The 24,951-nt window shown below is 42.2% G+C and overlaps 1 protein-coding gene across 8 annotated transcripts in view; it reads left to right on the top strand.

The window, feature by feature from the left end:
• The first annotated feature begins 587 nt into the window (after positions 1-587).
• cep162 (centrosomal protein 162) overlaps positions 588-24,951 on the top strand; it is a 32,796-nt gene continuing 8,432 nt past the window's right edge. The window contains exons 1-18 of one of the 8 annotated variants that reach the window (XM_086227177.1): positions 588-718; positions 5,252-5,343; positions 6,700-6,811; positions 7,505-7,642; positions 8,533-8,698; positions 10,766-10,827; positions 11,538-11,744; positions 12,630-12,708; positions 13,348-13,597; positions 13,828-14,050; positions 15,066-15,169; positions 15,351-15,476; positions 15,605-15,733; positions 17,434-17,546; positions 18,122-18,212; positions 18,299-18,422; positions 18,525-18,685; positions 24,637-24,870. In XM_086227177.1, coding sequence (XP_086083303.1) covers positions 5,284-5,343; positions 6,700-6,811; positions 7,505-7,642; positions 8,533-8,698; positions 10,766-10,827; positions 11,538-11,744; positions 12,630-12,708; positions 13,348-13,597; positions 13,828-14,050; positions 15,066-15,169; positions 15,351-15,476; positions 15,605-15,733; positions 17,434-17,546; positions 18,122-18,212; positions 18,299-18,422; positions 18,525-18,685; positions 24,637-24,870 — 2,379 coding nt within the window. In that variant the 5' untranslated portion in view covers positions 588-718; positions 5,252-5,283. Of the gene's footprint in view, positions 958-2,948; positions 3,107-5,251; positions 5,344-6,699; positions 6,812-7,504; positions 7,643-8,532; positions 8,699-10,765; positions 10,828-11,537; positions 11,745-12,629; positions 12,709-13,347; positions 13,598-13,827; positions 14,051-15,065; positions 15,170-15,350; positions 15,477-15,604; positions 15,734-17,433; positions 17,547-18,121; positions 18,213-18,298; positions 18,423-18,524; positions 18,686-24,636; positions 24,871-24,951 lie in introns of those variants that run through there. The other 7 variants (XM_086227179.1, XM_086227178.1, XM_086227180.1 and 4 more) reach the window with 7 other exon arrangements.

Below are 24,951 nucleotides of genomic sequence, written 5' to 3'. Positions count from 1 at the left end.
AACCCCATTAGGTTGTTCTTATAATGGTTTAATAGTAGTAATACTACCATACTATCACCACCACTACAACTACTACTATCAATAATAATAATAATTATAATACATTTTATTTAAGGCTCCTTTTAGGGCATTCAAGGTCACATCATAATACACATAAACAATGGTTAAAAGGAAGCAATATAAATGCAAAAATCAGAAATGAAATCAGAAATCAGAAGTGATAGGTGACAAATTACAGTGAGTAGGTAAGTTTGAAAAGGTGGGTTTTAGACACAATTTGAAGATGGATAATGAGTTGATATTCCTGATGTTCCAGAGGCGGGGGGCACAGCTATGATAATCTAGCCATTTTTAGTTCAGTTTTGAGTAAACTATTTTATCTTTATTTCCTTGATTATATCCTGGCTGATTTACTCCAAAAATAGACTTTCTCAAGGATTATTTTTGGTCTCTAATGAGGTTGCAAGAAATGTGAAAGAGAATCGAATCCAACCAGGATTTTAGTCCCTTTCAGATTAACATGAATTTAAAATCCGCATTGCTGCAGTCCAAACAGCAGAGGGCAACAATGCGTTACTGCAGCGTCTCATTTGTCTAAACCAGAGAAGAAATTGCAGCAACCGCAGCATTAGAAGAAGAGCTTAGTGCCGTCGCGGGAAGCAGTCGACGCTCCAAACGCTATACGGGAGGACGACTGTCTACTGGTTTTCTCTGTGAGGTCAGCCGGTAAATGGAGTGAAGCTCAGTAACATGTTGACTTCTTCCCTGTGTAGTGGACAAAGTCACCGACTAAAGTTACCTCTAGCCAACGGTATACAGCACTTACAGTAACTGTGTCAAGCTAGAATTAAATACCGGAAGTAAGGCGAAGTTTCCCCAAATACGAACGTATACACATATATGTATTGTATGTTATGATTTCAAGCTGCCAGTGGTCGGCGATAAAAACAAAGGAAGGTATGCGACCTGATGATAATGAAGTGTGTGTGTGTGTGTGTGTGTGTGTGTGTGGGGGGGGGGGGGTGGATACAATGGTGTTTGTCATTAGACAAACAAGTTGCAAGAGATTGTCATCTCGTAGAAAAGAACGTGCATCCCTAAGACACGTCTACATTTATCTGCGTAAGTTTTTACTGTATCTAGTGACGAGCTGGTTGGTACACAAACATGTATTGAAGTAAATTATCATTAGCCAGAGGGTTTTTTTCCTCGGCTGGACCCCAGGACTTTTCTGGATTTTTCATAACTGTATAAACACTTCTTCCTTTACAAAGCCATACCATCTCTTTCTTGTCTTGTTTTCGGTTAAATGAACACAAACAAATAAGTTCATCCTTTTGTTTATGAGGGTTATTGTATAATAATTCTTGAACTTAATGTTAACTTAAGAATTTTTTTTACCATTTTGCATTTTTCCGCATGTTTAACATATGAAAAATTGAACTATTGATTGATTGTTAATCATGAATTACCCTAATGGTCAGTTGAGGATATGTCTCAAATATGCTTAGCGTTGTACAGCAGGCAGTGTTTTGCAGCTGTTCCCCCTTGCTCTTCTGCGAGACAATAAATTTCCCTCTTGTCTTGTTCTGCTTTCTCTGAGGAATAAAATGTACATAGATGACAATCCATTTGAAGGACAAGGTGTTGGAGTCCATGAGATTTCAGCACGGCTATTACCAAGCAGCATGGGTTTTCTTAGTGGAATTTGACAGTTCGACATTTCTGCTCCCCAATTTACCAATAGCAGAGTTAAGTCGATGCCCAACCTCACTTCCCCCGGTTACCATGTCAATGTATCCTTGAGCAAGATACTGAACCCCTAATTGCTCCTGATGGCCCTGCGATAGACTGGCAACCCATCCAGGGTGCCCCCCCCCCCCCACACACACACACACACTCAATGTCAGCTGGGATAGGTTCTCAGTTACTTTTATCACCTTTTTAAATTCCTCATTTTAGACTCTGCTTTCTGACTTCATGTTTTTTTGCAATCCAGTAGGCTATTGCCTTTATGATATCTCTGTGGGCGGCACAGTGGTGCAGTGGTAAGCACTGTTGCCGCACAGCAAGAAGGTTCTGGGTTCGAGCCCCGACTCGAGCACAGGGTCTGTCTGTGTGGAGTTTGCATGTCCTCTCTATTCCTGTGTGGGTTCTCTGCTGGTACTCTGGCTTCCTCCCACAGTCCAGTCTAGTTTTTTTTACCTACAGTCTCAGACCTGTCCATGGTGAGCCCCGCCTCTCGCCCGAAGGCTGCTAGGATAGGCTTCAGCCCCCCCCCCCCCCGCGACCCATAACAGGATAAGCGGTAGAAAATGGATGGATGGATATCTCTGTGTCTCTTGGTTTTTTTTAATCATAAAGCATGGTGCTGGACACTAGCTGACACGATGGTCTGTTGTTGTATCACACTAATTATGTTACGGGGGGCCTCTAGCACCTGGTCTGTGGGTCTCTAGAGGCAGCAACTTGCTCACGCTGTGTCTACAGTGGGGATGGGAGGCTGCTGACATCAGCTAGGGAGATAGTTGAACAGTGGAAGGAATTCTTTGAGGAACTTCTCAATCCCACCAACACGTATTCCATGGAGGAAAGGACAGAGTCGGGGGAAGACTTGGGGAGGGGTCATCCAATCTCTAGGGTAGAGGTTGCCAAGGCAGTGAAACAACTCTGCGGCGGCAGAGCTCAGGGGCTGGATGAGACCCGCCCTGGGCATTTCAAAGTTCTGGATGTTGTAGGGCTGTTGTGGTTGACACGTCTCTGCAACAATGCATGGAAATTGGGGGCAGTGCCTTTCCATCCATGCCAGGGTACTGGAGAGGAAGGTCAGATCGATAGTTGAACCTCAGATTGAGGAAGAACAATGAGGTGTTTGTCCTGGCCATGGAACTGTGGATCAGCTCTTTACCCTCGCTAGGGTGCTGCAAGGATACGGGAGTTTGCCCAACCAGTCCACATGTGCTTTGAGAATTTGGAGAAATTTGGAGATTGTGTTCCGAGGAGCAGCTTGTGGGGTTACTCCAGGAGTATGGGGTGGATGGCCCCCTACAAAGGGTTATTCAGTCTCTCTACTGAAGCAGTGAGAGCCTGGTTTGAGTTGCCAGCAGTAAGTCAGACTTTTTCATAGTGAAGGTTGGACTCCGCCTTGGCTGCCCTCTGTCACCAGTTCTGTTCATAACTTTTATGGACAGAATTTCTGGGCGCAGCCTGGTGGGGGAGGGTGGCGGGTTTGGTGGCGGTAGGATTTCATCTCTGCTCTTTGTGGACCATGTGGTCCTCTTAAGCCTGATTTATGCTTCTGCGTCACGTTGACGCCGTACCTACGCCGTCGACGTAGACCCCTACGCGGACCCTATTCTGTAGCCTGACGTGTGCCTCCAAAAAATCCTGACTACGTGTTGTGTCGATGTGTGGTGACGTGACCGTCTAGGACTGTGATTGGTCTGCTCAGAACGTAATTTCCGGTTCAGTCGCAGCCCTATGGTTGCAGCACAACAACAACACCGCCATTTTCAAAGTTTCTGTGGTGAAAGCTCCAAGAAAAAATGGACCAAGCTGAAGAAAGGATTATCGAGGAGGTGCGCAAGTATGACCACCTCTACAAGTCCTCTTCGCATGTGAATTGTTGTCTGTGACCGGAAGAAAACCAAGGAATCCGACAAGAGTCCCCCTGTAAACAATACAAAGACAAAGCCACACCCCCTAGAGGCTTGGCGGTGAATTGCAGAGCAACGCGTTCCCTCGACGCAGAACTATAAATGCCCAGTGACGGCGTCCCTACGCCGTCGACGCGACGCAGAAGCATAAACCAGGCTTTAGCTTCATCAAGCCATGACCTCTAGCTCCTGCTGGGGCAGTTCACAGCCAAATGTGAAGCAACTTGGATGAGAATCAGTACCTCCAAGTCTGAGGCCATGGTCCTCAGCCGGAAAAGGGTGGACTGACCACAGTCCTGCCTCAGGTGAAGGAGTTTCAGTATCTCGGGATCTTGTTCACAAATGAGTGTAGGATGGAGTGGGAGATTGACAGGTGGATTGAGGTGACGTCTGCAGGTATGTCTGCACTAAAAACCGGTCTGTTGTGATGAAGAGGGACCTAAGCCAAAAGGCAAAGCTCTCAATTTCCCAGTCAATCTATGTTCCGACTGTAACGTATGGTCATGAGCTCTGGATAATGACCGCAGGGTGGCTGGGCTCTCCCTTAGAGATAGGGTGAGAAGCCCGGTCATTCAGGAGGGTCTCAGAGTCGAGCCGCTGCTCCTCCATGTCGAGAGGAGTCTGTTGAGGTGCTTTGGGCATCTGGTGAGGATGCCTCCCTTGGGAGGTTTTTCAGGCATGTCCTACCAGGGGGAGACCTCGGGGCTGACCCAGAATCAGGACACACTGGAGGGATTATATCTCTCGGCTGCCTAGGATGGGACCCCATGGGATTTCCCCAGAAGAGCTGGTGAAAGTGGCTGTGGAGAGGACGGTCTGGGTTTCCCCTGCTGCCCCCTGTGACCGGGACCTGGATAAGCGGAGGGGGACAACGACGATGGGCCACAAGTTCTTGTTGTGGTCTGGGACTCTTAAGTCTTCTGCGAAATCTTGAGGATGCCACTGCTTTAGATGGCAAAATAGATTAGTGGTTTTACCAGTCCTTTTGGCAACCACTTTTTGTCACAATTTGCAGTGTGTGCTGCTATGTTTCTTGTCAGACTTTTAACAGCCACAACGCCTTCACACTACTGAATTCCTCAGACCCTTCCTCTCAATGGTTTCATCATCTTGAGCCATGGACTTTGGGCTGTCTTCTTCTGCAAACACTGTTGCTCATCTTCTTTTCACATTTTTTTTTAAAGGGTAACTTAATTTCTCCTTTATCTCTCCTGAAACAATGGTTTGCTGCAGTAGCACAAACATTAGCAGTTGTGGCTCCAGCACTGTTGTCTGTCCTGTATGCATCATACATATCGTGTATATATACATAAACAAACACATTTATATCTGTATATATGTATATGTTTGCTACATGTTTTGCATTAAAGTGTGAAAAAGGCCAAAAACTAACAAATGAATTGTAAATTGTGTTACATTGACCTCAACCGCCTGAAAAGCAGGTGAAAAGATCGGGACTTTTGAACGCACCTAATTTGTCACTAGCACCAGCAACATAATCATACTTGATAAGTGTTATGTAATGTTTTTAGTGAAAAGAAGCATTTCTAAGACATGTGATATGACTTCACCTCCTTCTTTTTCCTATATCTTAGCTCCTGTAGGCTGATGAAGCTGACATGCCACCATGGCTCACAGGCTGAGTAAAGAAGAGCTGGATGAGCAGTTTGAGCGCTTCTTGAAGGAGGTAGTATAACACTCTTCATAGGTGATCTTTGGTTACTGCTATGAGGCCGGCTTGTATGCTCTATTCAAATGCCTCATAAAAAAAGAATGATAGGCACAGAGAAACACCCATCAAGGAATATGTACTGCTGTGTATTTTGCTAGGAGAATCATGTTTGTATTTATTTTTTCCTCCTAAAATGAAAACACATTTTCAACTGATAGGCCATATTTGTTGGGCTGTTGTAATGTTAGTTAATTTTTTTAATGTATTTACTAGTGTTGACACGATACTGGATTTCACACTTCGATATGATATTTTGAAAAATGTTGATATTCAATTTGATTTTCGAAACTAAGCAACCACTTAGAATTTAGTGCAAAAATACTTATTTAAAGAAAAATAAAGAACGTTATTCTTGAAGTAGACAACTTTTTCAAGCTATTCTTTACACATTTACAGTATGCAAGTAAGCTTTAATATATGTGACCTACCGTCAATTAGCTTTAGCTACCGCTCGCTAACAAGACAACACGTCAAAGTAAACACCGATAGATGTGATAACTCCAGGCAACACATACTTCAAGTTCTAGTGTTACCAACCTCTGGACCTCTAAATCTACTCAGGTGCGGGTGTCTGTCTTGGAGGTACTTTGCTACATTCGTCGTGTTCACTCCTTTTGTCGGCTCAGTTCTGTTGCATCTCTTGCATATCGGCTTGCTGCTGTCCTTTGGCTTTCCTTGTTCATCCGACTCAAATCCAAAGAACCTCCAAACAGCACTTCTGCTGTTTTGTTTATTTATTAAAACTGGTTGCAAAGGTCCTGCAGATGCCATCTCATGGCAGCTTACACACGTAGAGCGACGACACTTAAAAAAAAAAAAAAATTACAGCCAGCGATGTTTGTATGGGCAAGGCAGGAGGGGAGGGGGTGCTGCACGATGGCTCGCTCCCCAGGGCAGCGCTCAGTCTGTTTGTGTGTGTGTGTGTGTGTGTGTGTGTGTGTGTGTGTGTGTGTGTGTGTGTGTGTTGCCGGCGGCGGCGCATGTGTAATCCAAGGAGGCAGGTAGAGTATCGATACTATTGAAAAGTCATTTAGTACCGTTTTTACTTTTCAAAATTTATATTTCATCGATAAATCGATATTTTTGACAACACTAGTATTTACAGATCTGCTTTATATTTACCAAACATTTCTGTGGATTCACAATTTTGTGTTCAGTATTTATTTGATTTATGTTATACTTTTATTAAACAGTTCTCACCACATACTGACGCATAGATTTTTGATCTTGCTCACACAAATCCTATTGAGGCAAATATAGTCCTATAGCCTCTTATCAGAATGGTGATGTAAATACTTGGGTCCTTGTTAGTCCGTTTCAGATGACTCAGTGGATTTGGGTGGAACTAAAAGCAACCAGCAGTCAGCCCAGAAACCAACAGTGTCCTGGTGGGAACATGACGACCACAGCAGTGGAGGGACTGGTAATAATGATATGTAATTTAATGTGATATAATCAGTGGCACAGACAATATCTTTGTCTTTGGTACTTTCAGAATGATGAAGTTTCAAGTCAGTTCATATGCTTTTAAACATTTTAAAAAATATTTTTACATTTGACGTGTTACTATTAGAAGTAGGTTGACTCGGATTAACTTGGATATTTCTCTCAGATCCTTAACTATCCCAGGATCGGCGTGTCTGTCATCTCCGTTCACCCGGATCCCTTTCGTCCTATACCTGCTGCTGCCACTAGGCTACGTTAACAAATTGCGTCAGTGACTTTCCTTAGAACCTGTATATTCTCGTTATAGTAGATCTACCATCTGTCTAGCCTTTCGCGAGTATTAATTAATTAAGCTGCCAGTATTTGCAAGTCTGGAAACATAGCTGTCACTCACAGATCTAGACTCATCCTGCATGTAGCACTTCCGTAATAGCAGACTCAGACCCACAAACCCAAATGGATCTGTGGCTCTTCCAAAAGCAGACTCATCAGACCCACAAACCCGAGTGGATAAGTGGTAATTCCTCTGTAGAAGACCCAGAACAGACCCATTGGTCTGACTGGATCTTTTGCACATCTGCGGTAGCAGACTCGGACTCACTAACCCAAATGGGTTAGAGGAACTTCCTAAATAGCAGACACAGAAAGTCAGTCAGAAACTTTTTTTCAGGACTGCTGGGATCCAAGAAGATTTACAGGAAGTCTTTGAGGACATCTCAGCCAATTGGAGAAGAGAATCATGATCCACAAGCTAAAGGCTTGACGGAAGTAGCCACTGTCCCCAGTGGAGACATTTCAGAGACAGACGGTGAGTCTGGCAAAGTAGAGATGTCAAACAGGGTCCCACAGACATACAATGCTCTGTCTGTTGAACTGTCTACTCATCAGTGATGCATATGTTCTGTCATACACAAGTGCAATGGCTGTTGTTTGATGGCTGAGGTCATGGGTTTTGAAATGATGTCATGAAGCATCAAAACTATCCATCATCCTGACTGTCATGTCTGTCATTCTGACTTTTATCTCAGAATTATGAGCCTATCACCAATCCATTGAATCACTATGACCCAACCTGAAAAAAAAACACAGAAAAACAAAACAAAACAAAATAATTACAATTTTGGAAGCCAAAAATGAGAACTGTTTTGTCAGAATTACTTAAAACAGCGTTTTAAAATCAAGGTGCATTATGCACCACAGGAGACTCTTCAAAGATGTCCATGGTCACACATCCGAAGATTGAAAAGTAATGGCACATCACACACATCTTAGTAACATTGTAGTGCCAGATGGAGTAGTGCACTGCCATACACCATCACTTGCACATGAGAATGTTGATGTTAGCATCACAGAGACTAATGCAATGCAGCAAGTTGCTGTAGTGACGCTTTACCACCAGACAAACTGAATCAGAAGGCCAAAGATAAAGATCTAAGATTTAAAAAGCACTTAAAATAGGCTGACAAATGATCTATTTCAATGGGAAAAATAAAAGTGACATGACAGATAACAGTTAGAATCCAAACAAATGTGTGCTGGTCCCGACTTGGAAGATTCCTGTTTGTGCTCCACCACCAATTAAACCCTGGGATGTGTTTTATGGATATAGCATTAGCCCCATGGCTAACAACTGTGTCTGGTCTGCAGACTTATTCCTTTAAATATGTCCTTGTTGTCCGTCCTCATATACCTGTGTAGCAGCTTTGAAGATGACCAGCAGTATGGGGTTAAACACTCTGGAGGAGGAAGAAGAGAAATCTAGGTTCTTTGCCCAACTAGAGGCAGATGCCTCATCAACTATCAATTACTCCCTGCTGAACAGAGAGCTGAACTCTACAAGTTCTAGCATTGGAACTAACCTCAGGTATGTAAGTGGTTGTGGTCTATGTTAATAACCTACTGAGATCCTGATGCATTTAAAAAAAAAAGTGTTTTTTTTTCTTGTTTTTTTTTTTTATCTTGTTTTTCCAAATAGTGTCTTGAGATTTTATAAATTCATTAGGAAGACTGGCATTTCAGTACAGTACATGCCACTGTGTGGTTGTTCTTCGTAGTGAACACTAGATGGAATCATTTCAACATCTATGTGTAACTCAGTGTCACTGGGATTTTTGACCTTTTATCATTAGTCTTATCATGATAATGAAATGACCTATAAACACGATCATTTACAACAACTGCCATCACTAAACATATACAACATTAAAAAAACACCAGAAATTTTCTGTATTTCCCGAAAGGAGTCATTTTCCTAAACACCCACATTTCCTTGCTCATACCAGGCTGGCGTCCTTCCATCCTGTTTCTGGGCAGCTTATCCCAGACAGAATGTGAGACCATACAATAAAGCCATCCAAAGTCATAAGAATAAGTGACATACACACACCTTATATATTTAGAAGTAGTTTGCACATACCATGCACTGAAGGCTTGCAAACCAGTCGGTCTGAAGTGGACTTACTCACACCACACTGTTTGGTCAGTTAAAGACAAATTTGGAGAGGTGACTGGACTTAATGCTCTCAACATAATACTTTTATGACTTTTCCTTCCTTATAAAAGTACAAGTGTGAACATTGGGGAAATTGCTTGTTTAGACTGATGAATAGGCAATTAATGAAGACATGTATTTGGGAAGTTTCATTATCAACATAGTCGTCAGTATCGTTGTTGGAAAATTAACCATCATCAACCATTAGAAAAGATGAAAAAAATAAAAATTCCAAAAATCTCAAACTCAAAAGTTTTTTTTTGCTCACTTTAGCTGTTTTTTGAAACTATCAAAAATATTATATACAAATTTGGAGATGGAAACCTTTTTATAAATAAGCTCAGACAAAGCTGATTCCAGGTGCAACAGTCTTCATGGATATTCTCAAACTCAAAGGACCATGCCAGTTTTTGGGGAAGTGCGCTAATTGTTAATAGTTTGTAGTAACAGAAAACAAGAACAATACATGTCTCTCCTCTGTATGTTGGCTGGCAGACTGACTGAATGTTTGGCTTGGGGTGCTTGACCATTTTAGCTTGAGTAAAATACATCTTTCTCCAAAATGGTCTTGCATTAATTGAACTAGGGTTGTACAGAACATTCACTGAGAATCTGGCTTTGACGGCCAGCCTCCGGTCTTGCCATCTTAGTTTCAAAGCCTGCAGTTCCTCCTCTGTGTGTATTCTAGTTCAAATAGATCAGGATTAGGGCCGTAGTTCTGTGTTATGTATCTGTGTTATGTATCTGACTCTAAAATAACATTTTGTAATTTTCATTAGTTTTTTCACATTGAGTCTTATACAGAACCCTGGTTTTATTAATTCAGACAAAGACCATATTGGAGTTAAGTGTAATTGATTACTTTTTAGACCTCTTTCTTTTGCCCCACTGCCAGTATTCACTGCACCTAGGTTTATTAGCAGTCAGCTGTCTGGTGGGCTTCTGGAGCTCAACTTAATCTAAGGACAGCATGCAACATGGATGATACATGATAATGACTGTTTGTAACAGACATGTTTATTGGATCGAAATTCTACTGTTCTTTTAAACTTTGCTTGAAATTAAATGGACACATTTACAATTACTTCCTCTAAAATTGCGCCATATGTTTTTTCTGCATTGATGGTGGGCAGGTTTCATTCTGTTTTTTGTTTTTGTTTGGTTTTTTTCACTGACATTTTTGGAGATCAGAAACAAGTGATCCCAAGGCTAAGGATTTTTATGTGTGGTGAACATCTTCCTGCAATAAAATAATTACCTAAGTTACCGGCTTTTATCTCTGACTAGGATTTTTCAAGTCAGCCCTCTAATGACAGTTGAGCCAAAAGTGAAGCTTAAAGAGTCATTTAGCATGTTAGCGTAGCCGGGCTTGCTACGGTGTGTACTGCGGCTCACTTTTGTGATATGGTTACTGACTGAATATTGTAATGTTCCCTCCAGGAAAGCCGAGCAGGAAGTGGACCAGAGTGACAACGATCAGAGGAAGGCCAGAGATTCTCCAGGTAAGACAAATGGACTTGCCAAACAAACTGCATCCTCTGTTTTTGCTGTCTGTCTGTGTCTTAGTCGGCCCTTCTTTCTTCACACTAAGCAAATCCTATCCTCTACTCAAGCACAAAAAATTAAGGTGACAGCTCATGTTTCTCATGTTTATGGTGGATGCAGTGGTGATACCACAGGGCAACATAGGTCCAAACGCCCAGTACTTTGTATATTTCCGATGTATACCATTGGAGGCCATTTGCAGTGTATTCGTGGCAGGTGCTCAGGATTGTGTGGTGGGTCACGGGGTGTATGGGAGGTCTGTAGACTGCACATTTCCAATGTTGTGTTCCCCCCAAAAAAAGCATACAGGCTGTGATTATTATTATTATTTATTTATTATTTTTTTAGTTCAGTTGTCCTTTGATTCCTTGGTTGATTGTTTTCTGTTTCTTACCCTGTTAAGCACCTTCATAATTATTTTTTGGGGGAAAATGGCTAAATAAAGGTTTTTATCTGTGTTTTTGTATATATAGACCAGCGTGTGTATATTCATATATGTATATACATACAGAAAGACAGATTGATTGATTGATTGATTGATAGATAGATAGATCTATATATATAGAGAGAGAGAGAGACAGATTTGTATATCAAGAGAGAGATAGAGTGAGAGATAGATAGATATAGTATAGACAATTTAAACACACAGTTGTTTGTTTTTGAACAGGCCATTCCTATCTGGAGAGTGGAGGCTCACAGATGGAGGCTCTTCATGAGGCCTACAAACAGGCCCATGTGGTGGAGGATACCGAGGACCATAATTCCTTTTGCTCATCCCGGGAAGGGAAGGCGAGCATTGGCACACCTGTATCTGCAACCTCCCACCTTCCTCATGCTACACAGTCACTTCAGCCTGCTTCTACCAATGAGTCAGGTCAGAAACAGTGAACAAGATTCCCTAAATGCTTTAGTCTCTCTCTCCATCGGCAACCGGTCTCCATAGGCAGACTGCTTCAGTTTGTCTCTCCAAAAAAATATAACAGGATTGGTGGCTGGGTGGGAAAAATTAATGAAGCAGCATGTGCACCCTGCACACACGCACACGTGCACAAGCACAGGTTCACTGTCTCAAAATTAAGACAAACATTTTTGTAATAATTTGTGTGTTTATAAGATTCTTTCCACACCTGTGGGTGGGGCAAAAGAGTGCAATGACAGCTAACAGCAGCAGCAAGATCAGCTGCATGGAGAGTGATCAGTCAGTCTGTCCTCCCTCTCACAGGCTCTCTTAAAGCTGTACATGTCATGAAATGAAGCTCTCCACTTTGGCTGAATGCATGCTGGCATGTTCCATGTATCAGATCATCAGAGAGCATGTTTTATATACTGATATCACAGATTCACCCTGTACAAGTGAGTGGTGTCCAGGCAGACTGCTCACATACAGCTCCTCCAAGATGTCGATAAATTCAAATTGCTACTTTCTTATTTCAATAGAACACAAGTTGTTGGTGTCACTCCTTGTACACTTGTCTCTGTGTGTCAGGTACCTTTAAGGAAGAGGTGCCTGGAAAGACTCTTGTGCTGAAAATGTCAATGTACTCCTGAGTGTACAATAATACTGTGCAAAGTTGTCTGAACAATTAAATGTTTCTTCAGTACCATTGATAATGTATCAGGGAACAATGGCATGGGATAGTTTATGCGGGTGGATTGTTCAACACAATATCTACCAGGTTTGTGCTCCAGGACTGGTGTATGTTGAAGACACTTGACTTATAGTATGTGAATGAATGAGGCTGTGTGTGTGTGTTTGTAGAGCTCCCCACTGCAGAGGAGCTGATGAGGCCCATCCGGCCAGAGGACCATATCAGAGGCTTCAGCCTGCAGGCAGTCAGGTTAGGATGGCAACACATGTCTCAGAAGTTATCTAAAATGATGAAAGACTGGGTGATTTGTGCTCGTCCTCTTTGTGAATCATATTAGTAAGTATACTTAAAGCTAACTACTGGCCACAAGATGTCTCCTACAGCTCTCTCTGTTTGTGACCTTAAGGCGTCATTGTTTGTACATCTCACTTGTGTCTGCTAAAGTTTTGGTCACAGTTTGCTTCACAATGTCACAAATCCTGCTTGTAGGCCAACCGCTAAATAGCAGTCCTCCAGTTTACCTTCTCATGCCTATAGGTGAATGTTGGGGCTTCACTGTGTAGAATGATGTATATTTGAGTGCAACAGTGATAGACTGTTTTCACATTCATTGGTAAAAATGTCAATCATCTCTTTGCGCAGTGAAGATCTGATATGTTAAGGTGGACCTATGAGGAGAAAGCCACAATCACTGAAAAAGTTAACAAAAGGAGCTTCTCTCTCTGTCTCTCTCTCTCTCTCTCTCTCTCTCTCTCTCTCTCTCTCTCTCTCTCTCTCTCTCTCTCTCATGAGTGTGCCTTATTTATTTTGTCCCTGAAAATTCCTGGTATTGTGTTAGCATGTCTTTCAAAAATGTAGAGTGGGTTTTATAACTTTGTCTAATTACAGTGCTGTAGACCTTTACAAAGAGAGGACATCCTGGCCCTCGGAGGGAAGTTTGCTAGTAACCACTTCTCCAGAACCACATCTGAAACAACTGGATGCAGACTCTGCAGGGTTTATGGGAGACAGTGCCCTGGAAAGCCAATGTCTCGGCCAAGACCCGATGTGGAGCATCACAGAGGAAGTGGAGAGACTGATGCAGGATCAGGACATACAGTCTTCTCCTTACACATCCTCACGGGCTAAGAAACAAGCAGTGAGACAAACGTGACATTATCCTCCGGTTCATTTGTGTCTCTGTCTATCTGTGTGTGCATAGTCTAATTTGTCAATAGTAATAATAATATTAATAATACCTTTAATTTGACACTGCCTCTCAGTAAAAAAAAACTTAAATACGATGACATGAATGATCGTCAAGAGTTAATTTATTGTGTGGTTGATCTTATTTGTAACCATGATGAATTTGTTTAAATTTCCTCCCAGGTCTCGCAAGGCTCAGCAATCAGTCCTTCATCTTCCATAAAGAAATCCTCGGGGGAAGGTGTAGGAGCCAGGAAAGTGAAGGCTAGACCAGGGATGGCCTCCAGGCACACAAGGCCACAAAGAACTGTCCCTCCAGGCAAATCCCAGCCCTCCATTCCCTGTTCCCCGAAACCCAGCCTCAAATCTACGAAGAACAAAAACAGAGATGACTGGAAGCACAAAGGTTATTAGTAACAACAGTATTAAGTCATCAAAGATGTTTGATCATTTAAATCATAATCCAAATGCGTTAACAAGCTTATTTTAATGAAGCCTCTACAAATTAAATGAAAGACAAAACAAAGTGTGGAGAACAGCTTCAGAACACCTTCGCATCCGTTCAACATACATTCAACTCCTCATTGTTTCATTTACTTCATGATTCACATCATCCAGAGTAAATTTAAGTCTGTTCACATGTTTTCATTAACTTTGTATGTAGCCCCCCTGGATGACAAATGTTCCTTGCATGTGGTGTCAACTAGGGCCATCAGGCAGCAAAAAATGTAATCCAATGAATCATATTTTGTCATTAATGAATCTAAATGTTCTAAATATATGTTCATTTTGGCCATGACAAGCATTCAAAACATTTCAATTCAAATACATGTTTTTAAATTTATGAATAAAATATAGAGTGAACTAGATGCAGCCAAGGGGTATTTCTGCCCTTCACAGGTTATTCACAGCTCTACATTTACAAGCTAATCCACACATGGGGTCCAGGGGCAAGGGCACCATCAATTGATATTCATTTTTTTGTATGTCATTATTTCTATAATGAATCAATGGAAAATAAGTCACTTTGCCAACCCTAGTGTGAAAATAAACCACGGTTTAAAATTTCTCGTAGGATCAAGTTCGAGCTGACTCCCTCTGAGCTTTATGCCATTTTCATACTCTTTAAACCATTCAGGGCTCCTCGTATCTCTTACAATAGGATATTGTCATTCTATGTGTAAAATCTACAACGTAAATATTTTCTTTAGTTTGTCTGTGAATCTTTATTTTGCTCAATGTTTTCCCATTGCTGAGGTTGTCATGGTGTGGAATGCATATGTGATATAAAGATAAGATGGCTCGCGCATTGTCAAGTGCTTGGGTCCCAGTGACTACCTTACATGATTGATTGATTGATTGATTTGTAGACACAGATGTGAAAGTTAGCAGTGAACTGGTGGTATCTGTCCAATCCTCAGTGACTGCCCTTCAACAGCAGAAGCACACAAGTAGTTGCCAGGATGCGACTGAGTCCCAGGATGTCCAAGAGCCTCAAGAAACCACACTGACACAACAAACAAACGTAGGAAAGCACTTAAAGTATTATTAATTTGTAACTGGTGGTAGACTACTGGTTAATTTTCAAAGGCCAATATCATACAAATAGTTGAAGTACACTGTGTGTAAACGTGTCTGTGGTTTTGTGGGGTTTTGAAAAATGTTGGTTTCACTTGTTTATAATCCATTGAATGTTCCTGCTCAAGAAGCATGAGGCCATCTGTCTGTTTGAAGAGATGAAAGTCCAACTGGCCCAGAAGGAGAGGGAACTTGGGACAATCAAGAAAGCGGCAGAGGAGCTGAAAAAGGAGAACTACATACTGCAGAGCAAGGTACACACACTCACACAGAGGATTTCCATATCCATTACGCTTCACAAAACTGAATGAATTAATATTTAATGGAGCATCCCTAATAGTAATGATGAAAAAAAAAAAGTTTGTGTTTTCCCCTGTAACAGCTGCGGAGTGTAGAAGAAGCCAGTCAGAGGAGGCTGGGCGAGACCGCAGACCCTGCTACCAAAGAAAAACTCCAACAGAATGATAAAGAAATAAAAGAGCAGGAGCTGCTCATTAAAGGTTACCAGCAGGTTTGTGTTCTTGAAAATTCTATACTTCGATTTCTTCTGTCTATAATTTGGCATTTAAATTATATTTGTCTCAGGTTTCTTTGGAATCAGCTACTTTGAATTTGTGGGGGTAAAATTGTCTTGAAGTTCATCCTTTGTCAGCCCACTCTCAGGACCAAGCAATTGACAAGGCGTCTTGGTCTTAAATCCTTTATTTCTTTAGCCTTGTAAACTTTGCTTTGTCTCATACAGCCATCACAGTACAAACACCTATGTTTCTCTTTCAAGTTGAGTAAATCACCTCATCCGAACCCCATAAATAGATTATCGGCCACAATAGTTGCAGAACTATTAGGAAGACCATACCCAGTCAAGGGCTGGTCTTTCGCTTGGTTGGAATGAAAACCTGCAGTCACACCAGCCCTTACTGGACCAGTTTGGACACCCCTGCTCTAAATTGACCGTAGGTGTGGCTGTGAGTGTGAATGGTTGTCTGTCTATATGTGTTGGCCCTGCAATGGTGTGGCGATCCGTCCAGGGTGAACCCTGCCTCTCGCCCGAATGCTGCTGGGATAGGCTCCAGCCCCCCCCATGACCCTTAACAGGATAGGCGGTAGATAATGGATGGATGGATGGATGGATGGATGCCCAGTCAATGTTATAGGTCAGTCAAGCATGTTCTTCTGTTTTGAAACTTAAGGGGTTTTTTTCGTTTGTTTTTTGCTCACTTACCCAAATGTCCAGTGGGCCACCAGGAAAACTCCCATTGGCTAGTCCTGGCTATTGGACTGTGGTTGTGCAAAACTTCTTCATTCTTATACACCTGAAAGACCTACAAATGTTCTTTAGCATGGCAGGGCACAGTGGTGCAGTGGTTACCACAGCAAGAAGGTTCCGGGTTTGAGTCCCGGCTCGAGCACAGGATCTTTCTGTGAGGACTTTGCATGTTCTCCCTGTTCCTGTGTGGGTTCTCTCTAGTACTCCAGCTTCCTCCCACAGTCCAAAGACATCAAGAGGGGACAAGGCTGATTGATACTCTAAATTGACCGTAGGTGTGACTGTGAGTGTGAATGGTTGTCTGTTTATATGTGTTGGCCCTGTGATGGACTGGTGACCTGTCCAGGGTGAACCCCACCTCACTCCCAAAAGGGGCTGGGATAGGCTCCTGCCCCCCCCCCCCCCCCCGCAACCCTTAACAGGATAAGTGGAGGAAAATGGATGGATGGTATTTTGGAAAAAAAAAAAGTATTCGTAATTGTGAAAATGCACTTTCATTAGCTACTCTTCCTCTTATCTGTGTGTGTGTGTGTGTGTGTGTGTGTGTGTGTAGCAGAGTCAGAGCACAAGCTAAACAAAGACGCACTCAATGAGCCACTTCACTTCATAAACAACAAGACGGTCCAGCAAAGAATGACTGCAAACTAAAATAAAAACTCAACTAATCAAGACAATAAACAAGGTGGGGGAACAAGAGGACAATGAAGGACAAGAAATACTGTGAACAGAGTTGATCGAGGCAGCTGATGGGATAAGACCTAGGTGAATCTCTCAAAAAAGGCAGAAAACAGGAAGTATAAAGCAAGCACACCAGTCAGTTGAGGATTCCGAATTTTATTAAAAAAGATACAAAGCCAGTGAAATGCAAGGTGATCTAATGAAGTAGAACCTCTGTTCTTGATGATTTTACAATTAAAAGTCATTAAAACAAAGTTATTTTACAGGAGAATGAGAAACTGTATTTCCAGATGAAGGATCAGCAAGCCCAGAGCAAAGCGAATGAAGAGGCCATGTTTAATGAAAACCAGAGGCTGCTGAATGAGTTGGCTAACACAAGGTGGGTTCTTTTGAGGTTTGTGTACCACAGCTGTTTACCCAGAGCCAGTATATCGCTTCTGTTTGTCCATCTGTGACTTGAAAATCTCAACTACCATTCATCTGCTTGATGTCAAACCTGCTGTATGCATTCCTGTTGCTTCCCACAGTGAGTCCAGTGCAGATCATTCCGATGTTATTTTCAGTCAAAATGTCTGATGGTCATAATTGTGGATAGCTTAGATGCTTTATATCCATAGGTATTTTATGATCGAAGTAATCAAGAACCCCAAGACCACAGATAAGAAAACACAGCGGAGTCCATGGCCGCCTCTTTAGTATTTTTTTTTTTTTTTTAGTATTTATCTTTAGTATTGATGTCAAATTGTGAATGCTGTGATGTTTTATGATGTCACACTTTATGATGTCACACCACTTGTTACCCTGTCCCTAAAATGTTTGTCTGACAACCATTGCTGGAAGTTGCTTTACAATTTGGTTTGTTCAAGAAACTTAACAACTTTACTGCCTTTTCACTATCACTGGTCTGTTTTTCAGTACACATTTAACATGATAGTCGTTTTTCATCTTTAACAGGGAGCAGCTCAGTAAATCCTCAAGGCCTGTGTGCTCATTGGATCACCCTCAGCAGATTGCTGAATTACTAGCTCGTATAAATATATTTCAGGCAAGTAATGCAGTAAAAGACATGCTGTTTATAAAAAGTTTTGTTTCAGCTGCTCGATGCATCATCGAACTTTTTCTTGTGAGCAGAGGAATGAGACCAAGTTGTTTGAGGATATTCACAGACTGAAGCAAGTAAATCAATCTCTGGAGACTGAAATGGAGTTGGTGAAGCAAGACAGAGACCTGGCTAAAGCACAGGCCATCACCTCCAGTAAGACTGGCGACTGACAAACTTGTTAAAATATTATGCATTGATAAGTGATTAAAGTACTCTGTTCTGTATATGCTAATGCAGAAAATTTCTGTGCTTCAGGTGATGGGACCTTCCACACACATGTGGAGGATGAACAGAGAAAGGAAGTGAGGGCACTGAAGGAGAAGCTCCAATGGTTTGCTGAGAACAAGAAGTTGCACGACAGAGACATTGACAGACTGAGGGCTGCTACAGTTGAGACTCAGAAACTCAAAGACAAGGTCAGGGGCTGCATTTCTTTACTATTACTCCTACACGACACCCTGCTATGATCGTACTTGTCCAGAGGCAGCACAACAAGTGGAGAAAGAAGAAATTCCAACTTCAACTGAAACTTGTTTTCCATGGTGAATGTGGGGCTAAATTAGCTTGAGCATTGGAGCCAACGATAAGCTGAAAATTTTCTCGAGGAACTCACTCAGCTGTCTGAATTTAGTTTCTTTCGGTGTTGGCAAACATATCCACATTCATTAATGAAGTAGAATTTAATGTCAACCATAGTTTGGCATCCCTTGCAGTCATGTCAAACTACGGTCGACAATTAAATTCTATTTCATTAATTGTCAACCGTAGTTTGGCATGACTGCGAGGGATGCATCGATTCTCCCGGCCAGGGACCAGAATCGTCAGGGTCATGCATTTCCGATTTCTATCTTGTCACTTAGAGCTTTGCGGGGAGTAGTGCCAAGTCCATTTTTGACGGATGGCACGTCAATTTGCATGAGACAGGCAGGAAATCTCTATGCGAATGGCATAGTATATTGGGTAGATTTTCAAAATAAAGCACCCTGTGCAAGATCCTGATTGCAAAGAAACAGATATGAAAAAGACCAATATAAACACAAACTCTTACATGCATGAGATAGAAACATATGAATCAAGAGGCAAGGACCAAATCAGGAGAATCTGAGCAAGTTAATAAAGTGGGCAGGCAGCTTGAGATTACTTCCATGTGGAGGACAGACTGGATTGTAGGGCTGTAATCAAACAAAGAAATTCTTGGTCGACTGAAGCCCTCAAATTTCGACTTAAAATCGACTAATTTTATATATGAAAAATATACTGTGTCAACTATCAGTACAAAACCTGTTGAGGAATATTTAGACAATTGTTTTTGTCACGTAATAATAATTGACCGACACTATCATTTGTCCTGCGCACAGAGCGAGACTGAACAGAGGAGCTCAGCATCGCGGCTGAGACACAAATAGGCTTTTAACTTAAAACTTTACTCTTAAACAGAAAAGGCAAGTCCACTGTAAGAATTTTTTTATTTAACAAACCAGATAATGAAATAAAGTGCATAACTGAAAAGTAAAGCAGGTTGAAATGTCAATTCTGATATGTTCATATACTCAAAACTAATGGGGCAGCCTAAGGTGGACAAGTTAGCTTACTGTTTCAAGGTGATACGCTGTCGTGTTTGTAGTGGAGCTGTGATATGCAAACTGTTGTTTACAAACTTTGCATTCAACTTTTTTCCATTATCTATTTTCATGAAATACTGCCACACTGCAGATGTCTTTGACATGGTGGACGAGGACTGACTTTAAATGAAACCGTCAAAATTAGATATACATTCATCAAACCACCAGACGTTGGCCTTCTGGTACTCTTCAGTCTGTCTGTCTTTAGTGGGTCGGGCTAGTCCAAAATAGCAAAAACAAGGGGGGTGTTCAAAGATATTGTTATCTGTGAAACAGATGTGCTTTGAAAACACCCTCATTAGCACTTGGTTCTTTCCTCCTGATGAAATTAACGCGGCAAAAAATCGACCAGTCAGAATTTTGGTCGAGCCAGAACGTTTTGACTAATAAATCGACCAGTCGACTGGGAGCTTACAGCCCTACTGGATTGCTTTTCAGGCAGAATGTGGTGCAGCTAAGACTGGTGGAGATTCGGGGTCAAGTTTAGAAGTTCTTCCCTTGGTGTAATGAGGATATAAAGCTCGCATTCTACAAAGCATGGAATGTCGTAAACAAAGAATAAACCTAATGAGACACTTCAAACTCCATCAGAAAAAGAGAAGATCCAGTCATCTAGTGCAATTTAGGGGAAACTGTAAGAGCAATATTTCTGTAATTGTGAAAATAAAGTGAAGAAAATTAGATACTTTTTTTTTTTTTAATCCAGTAGAGTTTTTAGAAAGAAATTTGGAATTGGAAAAATTGGTATCAGCAAGTCACACTAACAAAAAAAAATTGGAAAGTGAAAAAAGGCCAAGAAAAATGCAATAGGTGCATCTCTTATGAGCGCACTTTTCCACTCGATAAAAAAGCATCAAAGTAAAGAAATTAAAAGAAAGTGTGTGTGTGTGTGTGTGTGTGTGTGTGTGTGTGTGTGTGTGTGTGTGTGTGTGTGTGTGTGTGTGTGTGTGTGTGTGTGTGTGTGTGTGTGTGTGTGTGTGTGTGTGTGTGTGTGTGTGGAGAGAGAGAGAGTAGGAGAGGAGCGCAGAGACAAAGACAGATAATTGAGGAAGACATACAGAAGGAAAGAGAGGGGCAGAGATAAAGTGGGATGGAAGGGGGCAGAGAATGATGGACAGACGGGGACGTGAGCAGGTGATGCTAAGGTTGGCAGCTTGAGCCTCTGCAGTTCTGTAGCCTCCTCCAGCAGCACCTGGGATCTGGGAAGTGGGGAAGCCCAAAAGCTCCAGAGAAGAAGATGAGTTAGTATCACATATGAGTATGATATATGTTTAACACATACAGGAGGACAGAGAATCCCAGTGCACCATGGGAGATCCCCCAGCAGTCCAAAGACATGCAAGAGGGGAAAAGGCTAATTGAGTACTCTAAAGTGACCATCGGCGTGGCTTTGAGAGTGAATGGTTGTCTTGTCTATATGTGTTGGCCCTGCGATGGACTGGCAACCCGTCGAGGTGAACCCTGCCTCTTGCCCGAAAGCCATTGGGATAGGCTCCAGCCCCCCTGCGACCCTTAATGATGTATAAGTGGAAGAATATGGATGGTGGACCGTGATGTAGATAGTCGTAGGCATGTCTTAAAAACTGCTTCTGTTCCGACACCAGCACTTGTCATACAACTCAAAGATGTCAACAAACCGTGCTAGGCCTACACATCAATGGCTAAATACATTTAGGAAGTGAAGTCAATTGCGTATTCACCACAGCTGTAACATGAGCCCACTACTACCTACTAGAGGAAAGGTAAAATTACACTTGTAATCCAAGGCTAGTCCCTCAAAAAGAAACGCGATGTACGAAACATTTTCTATCCATAATTATTCTATCAACATACACATTTAAATTTATATTCTGGAGTTTTATTTCAGTAGCCTGGAATGTGCTGTTGAATGTAGAAGATGGTATTTAAATGGCAGGCTAATGGGATCCTATCCACTCGCGCTAACATTAGCATTGCAAATAGCATCAGCAGAACGACCAGACCAAATGGGTTGAAAACTGTCTCCAGTGACTGGTTGCACCCTAGGTGAGCTGGAAATAAGGCCAAATATCCAAAAAGGGAACTTCCTCTTTAAAGGTGCCTGATTGTTTAGGGCTTTGTATGTTAGAAGAAGAATTTTGAATTTTATTCTGAATTTGACAGGGAGACAGTGCTGAGAAGCCAGTACAGGAGAGATATGGTCTCTTCTACCAGTTGTAGTCAACATGCTGGCAGCAGTGTTTTGCAGCTGGAGAGTCTTTATCGATACGGCAGTATATCATGGCGTACTCCTTGGGAATACGCTGTATCGATGCAGTTTCTGTATCAATGCTGCATAAAATACTGTGATGGCAGTTTTGAAAAAGAAACATCATCTATGATGCAGTGAGGAATACAGCCAGTAGGTAGCAGCAGTGATACATATAGCACAAAACAAAGATGGATGAAAACTGCTGACAGCTCCATCTACCGCTGGTGCCACTAAAGGCAAAAGTTTGGGAGCATTTTGGATTTTCAGAGACACCAAGAAATCAGGACTTGGACATGAGTCATGCAATATTCAAGCTATACAGGAACAAAGTAATATACTGCAGCAATCCAACAAACCTCTGCCTTCACATGACGGGACACCATGCTTACCAGCCACTAGCAACAGGTACCACTGGAGAATGTGTGTGGTCCGACTCATCTCAACCAACTCTGAATGAGTCTGTGAATACAAAATTTTTCTTCAACATCCAGATGGGCTCAAAGGATAACAAATGCACTTTTGTGCTTTATATGTCAGGAGTTGGGCCCATACCGTGTTGTTGACAACGAAGGCTTCAGACAACTGCTTAATGAGTGTGAGCCATGCTGCACTATTCGCTCTCATTGGTTCATCCCAGAAACTGCAGTTCCCAAGATGTACAGTATATAGATGTGAAGACAAAAGTCATCGAAGCCATCTCCTCTGCAAACAGACTTGCCATCACCTGTGATGCCTGGCCGTCCAGAATGACAAAGTCTTATGTAACTCTCACATGCCACCGTATTTCTCCAGACTGGGAAATTGTATCCCATATCCTGCAGTCCAGAGCTATGTTTTATGTCAGATTTGCTATGGTGTGTGATGGATGAATGTGGGATTGATGGTGACAAGGATCCTATCTTGGTGACAGATAATACCTCCAATATGATTATCTGGCAAAGTTAGTGCACGAAAAATGCTTCGTCCACAGTTTGAATTCAGCTGCTCAACGTGCGCTCAAGGCACCCTCTATTTCCCGCCTCCTGAGAAGGATTTGCACCATCATGGCTTTTTTTGGGGGGGGGACGGGGGACGGGGACACAATTGCAAGCTGTGTCCTGAATTAAAAGCAGAAGCGGCTTAATCTCCCCTAGCACAAGCTCATGACACATGTAGCTACAAGATGGAACAGTGCCTGTGGAATGCTGGAGTGCTTCCTAGAGCAACAGCCAGAATTTGCGCAGCATTGCTCTCCACTGAGGTGCGCAAGAATGCCAAGGGGTTGTGGACGTTAACTGACGCAGACCTGACTTGTGCTGAAGATGTGTGTGTGTGCGTGTGTATACAGTATGTAGATGGATGGATGGATGGATAGATAAATATATATATAGAGAGAGAGAACCTGATGAGGAAATTGAACTTCTTTTCTGTCAGCAGCAAGATCTTTCTGACCTTCTTCTATACATTTGTTGAATTTCTCTGGGTACGCCATCTTCCTACATACCAAGAAAATGCATTTTAGGTAAATTGAAAACTGAATTGGCTGTAGGTTTGAGTATGAGTTGTCTGTATCTGTATGTGGCCCTGTGATGGTCTGGTGACCCCACCTCTCCCCGATGACAGCTTGGCTGGGCTCCAGTCTCCTGTTACCCTGAAACAGGGTGATCGTTTGATGGTAGATGGATGGCACTCCAGCCAGGGGTAGCTCTAAAAGCACTGAGTGGATAAGTTGACAAAGATACTTGATATAAGTTTAGGCTCCTTTTCTAGTGTCCTCGTTGAAAGAAGCTGCAGTAATATGTCCATCATCAACTGCTTACCTACAGTTGGTTGGACGTAGCTGCTCAAGCAGGGAATACCAAACTTCCCTTTCCCTTTTTACATAAACCAGTTCTGACTGGGGGAATCTTTGGCATTCCTAGAAGGATATGGTCCTTCCTCCTGGTCCTCAGTCTACCCTGTAGCCAAAGGACACCTTCATAAGAAGGTGCTTAAGTGGCATTCTTACTAGATGCCTGAAGCCCATCCACAGGCTCCACAAAGGAGCAGCAGCTCTACTCCAAATCCCTTGTGGATGACTGAACTTCTTTATCCAGCCAGCCACAATGTGGCACATGTACTTATATTTGCAATCTAATCATTTTGGTCATGACCCTTATTTCATGAGCACTGGTGACAGTTGGAGATTGACTGGTACATCAAGAGCTTTACCTTCTGGCTCAGCTCCCTATTTTTGTCGAACCCTAACCGTATGGTAGAGTGAACATAAAACTGCTACCACTGCTCCGATTCTCCACCCCCTCACTTGAGAACAATAAACATTCAAAAACTACCAATAAACTAAATGGAAAAGAAAGGGGGAAAAGAGCTTCCAGTAGTCCTTTTCAAGTACTGATACCAATACCACCATTTTTAATGGCAGTCGCAATACCTGTCGTAAATTGTACAACACTGTCTAGCATGATTGTCGATGAAAATCTGAGCTCTAACACACTTAAATCTGTTGATTGGATAAGAGTCTTCTTGACTTTCCTAGGTGAGGAACCTTGAGCAGCTACTCAGACGTAGGAACCCAAACTCGTGGTCAGCTCTCAAATACGCTGCAGCTGGAGATCAAGGGGATATGACTGCTAAGAGAATGTCAGTTCCCAGCGGCATTAACACCCTGCTGGAGCGCAGGATCCAGCGTCTGGAGGCTGAGCTGGAGAACCAGGATGAGCAGGCCAAACATAGTCTGCAGTCCATGGAGCAAGAGTTTCACAGGATTAAGGTACAGCAACATCTATAATGGCCGTATAATAAAAAAAAAACTACCAAATTAAGAAAAAAAATTTTGATCATTAACACAGGC

Source organism: Aulostomus chinensis, chromosome 15 (assembly GCF_037954235.1).
Source record: "Aulostomus chinensis isolate RoL2024-O1b breed Wild chromosome 15, RoL_Achi_v1.0, whole genome shotgun sequence".
Taxonomy (NCBI): domain Eukaryota; kingdom Metazoa; phylum Chordata; class Actinopteri; order Syngnathiformes; family Aulostomidae; genus Aulostomus; species Aulostomus chinensis.
Note: the sequence above shows the minus strand (reverse complement) of the source record. Positions and strands in the feature narration are given on the sequence as shown.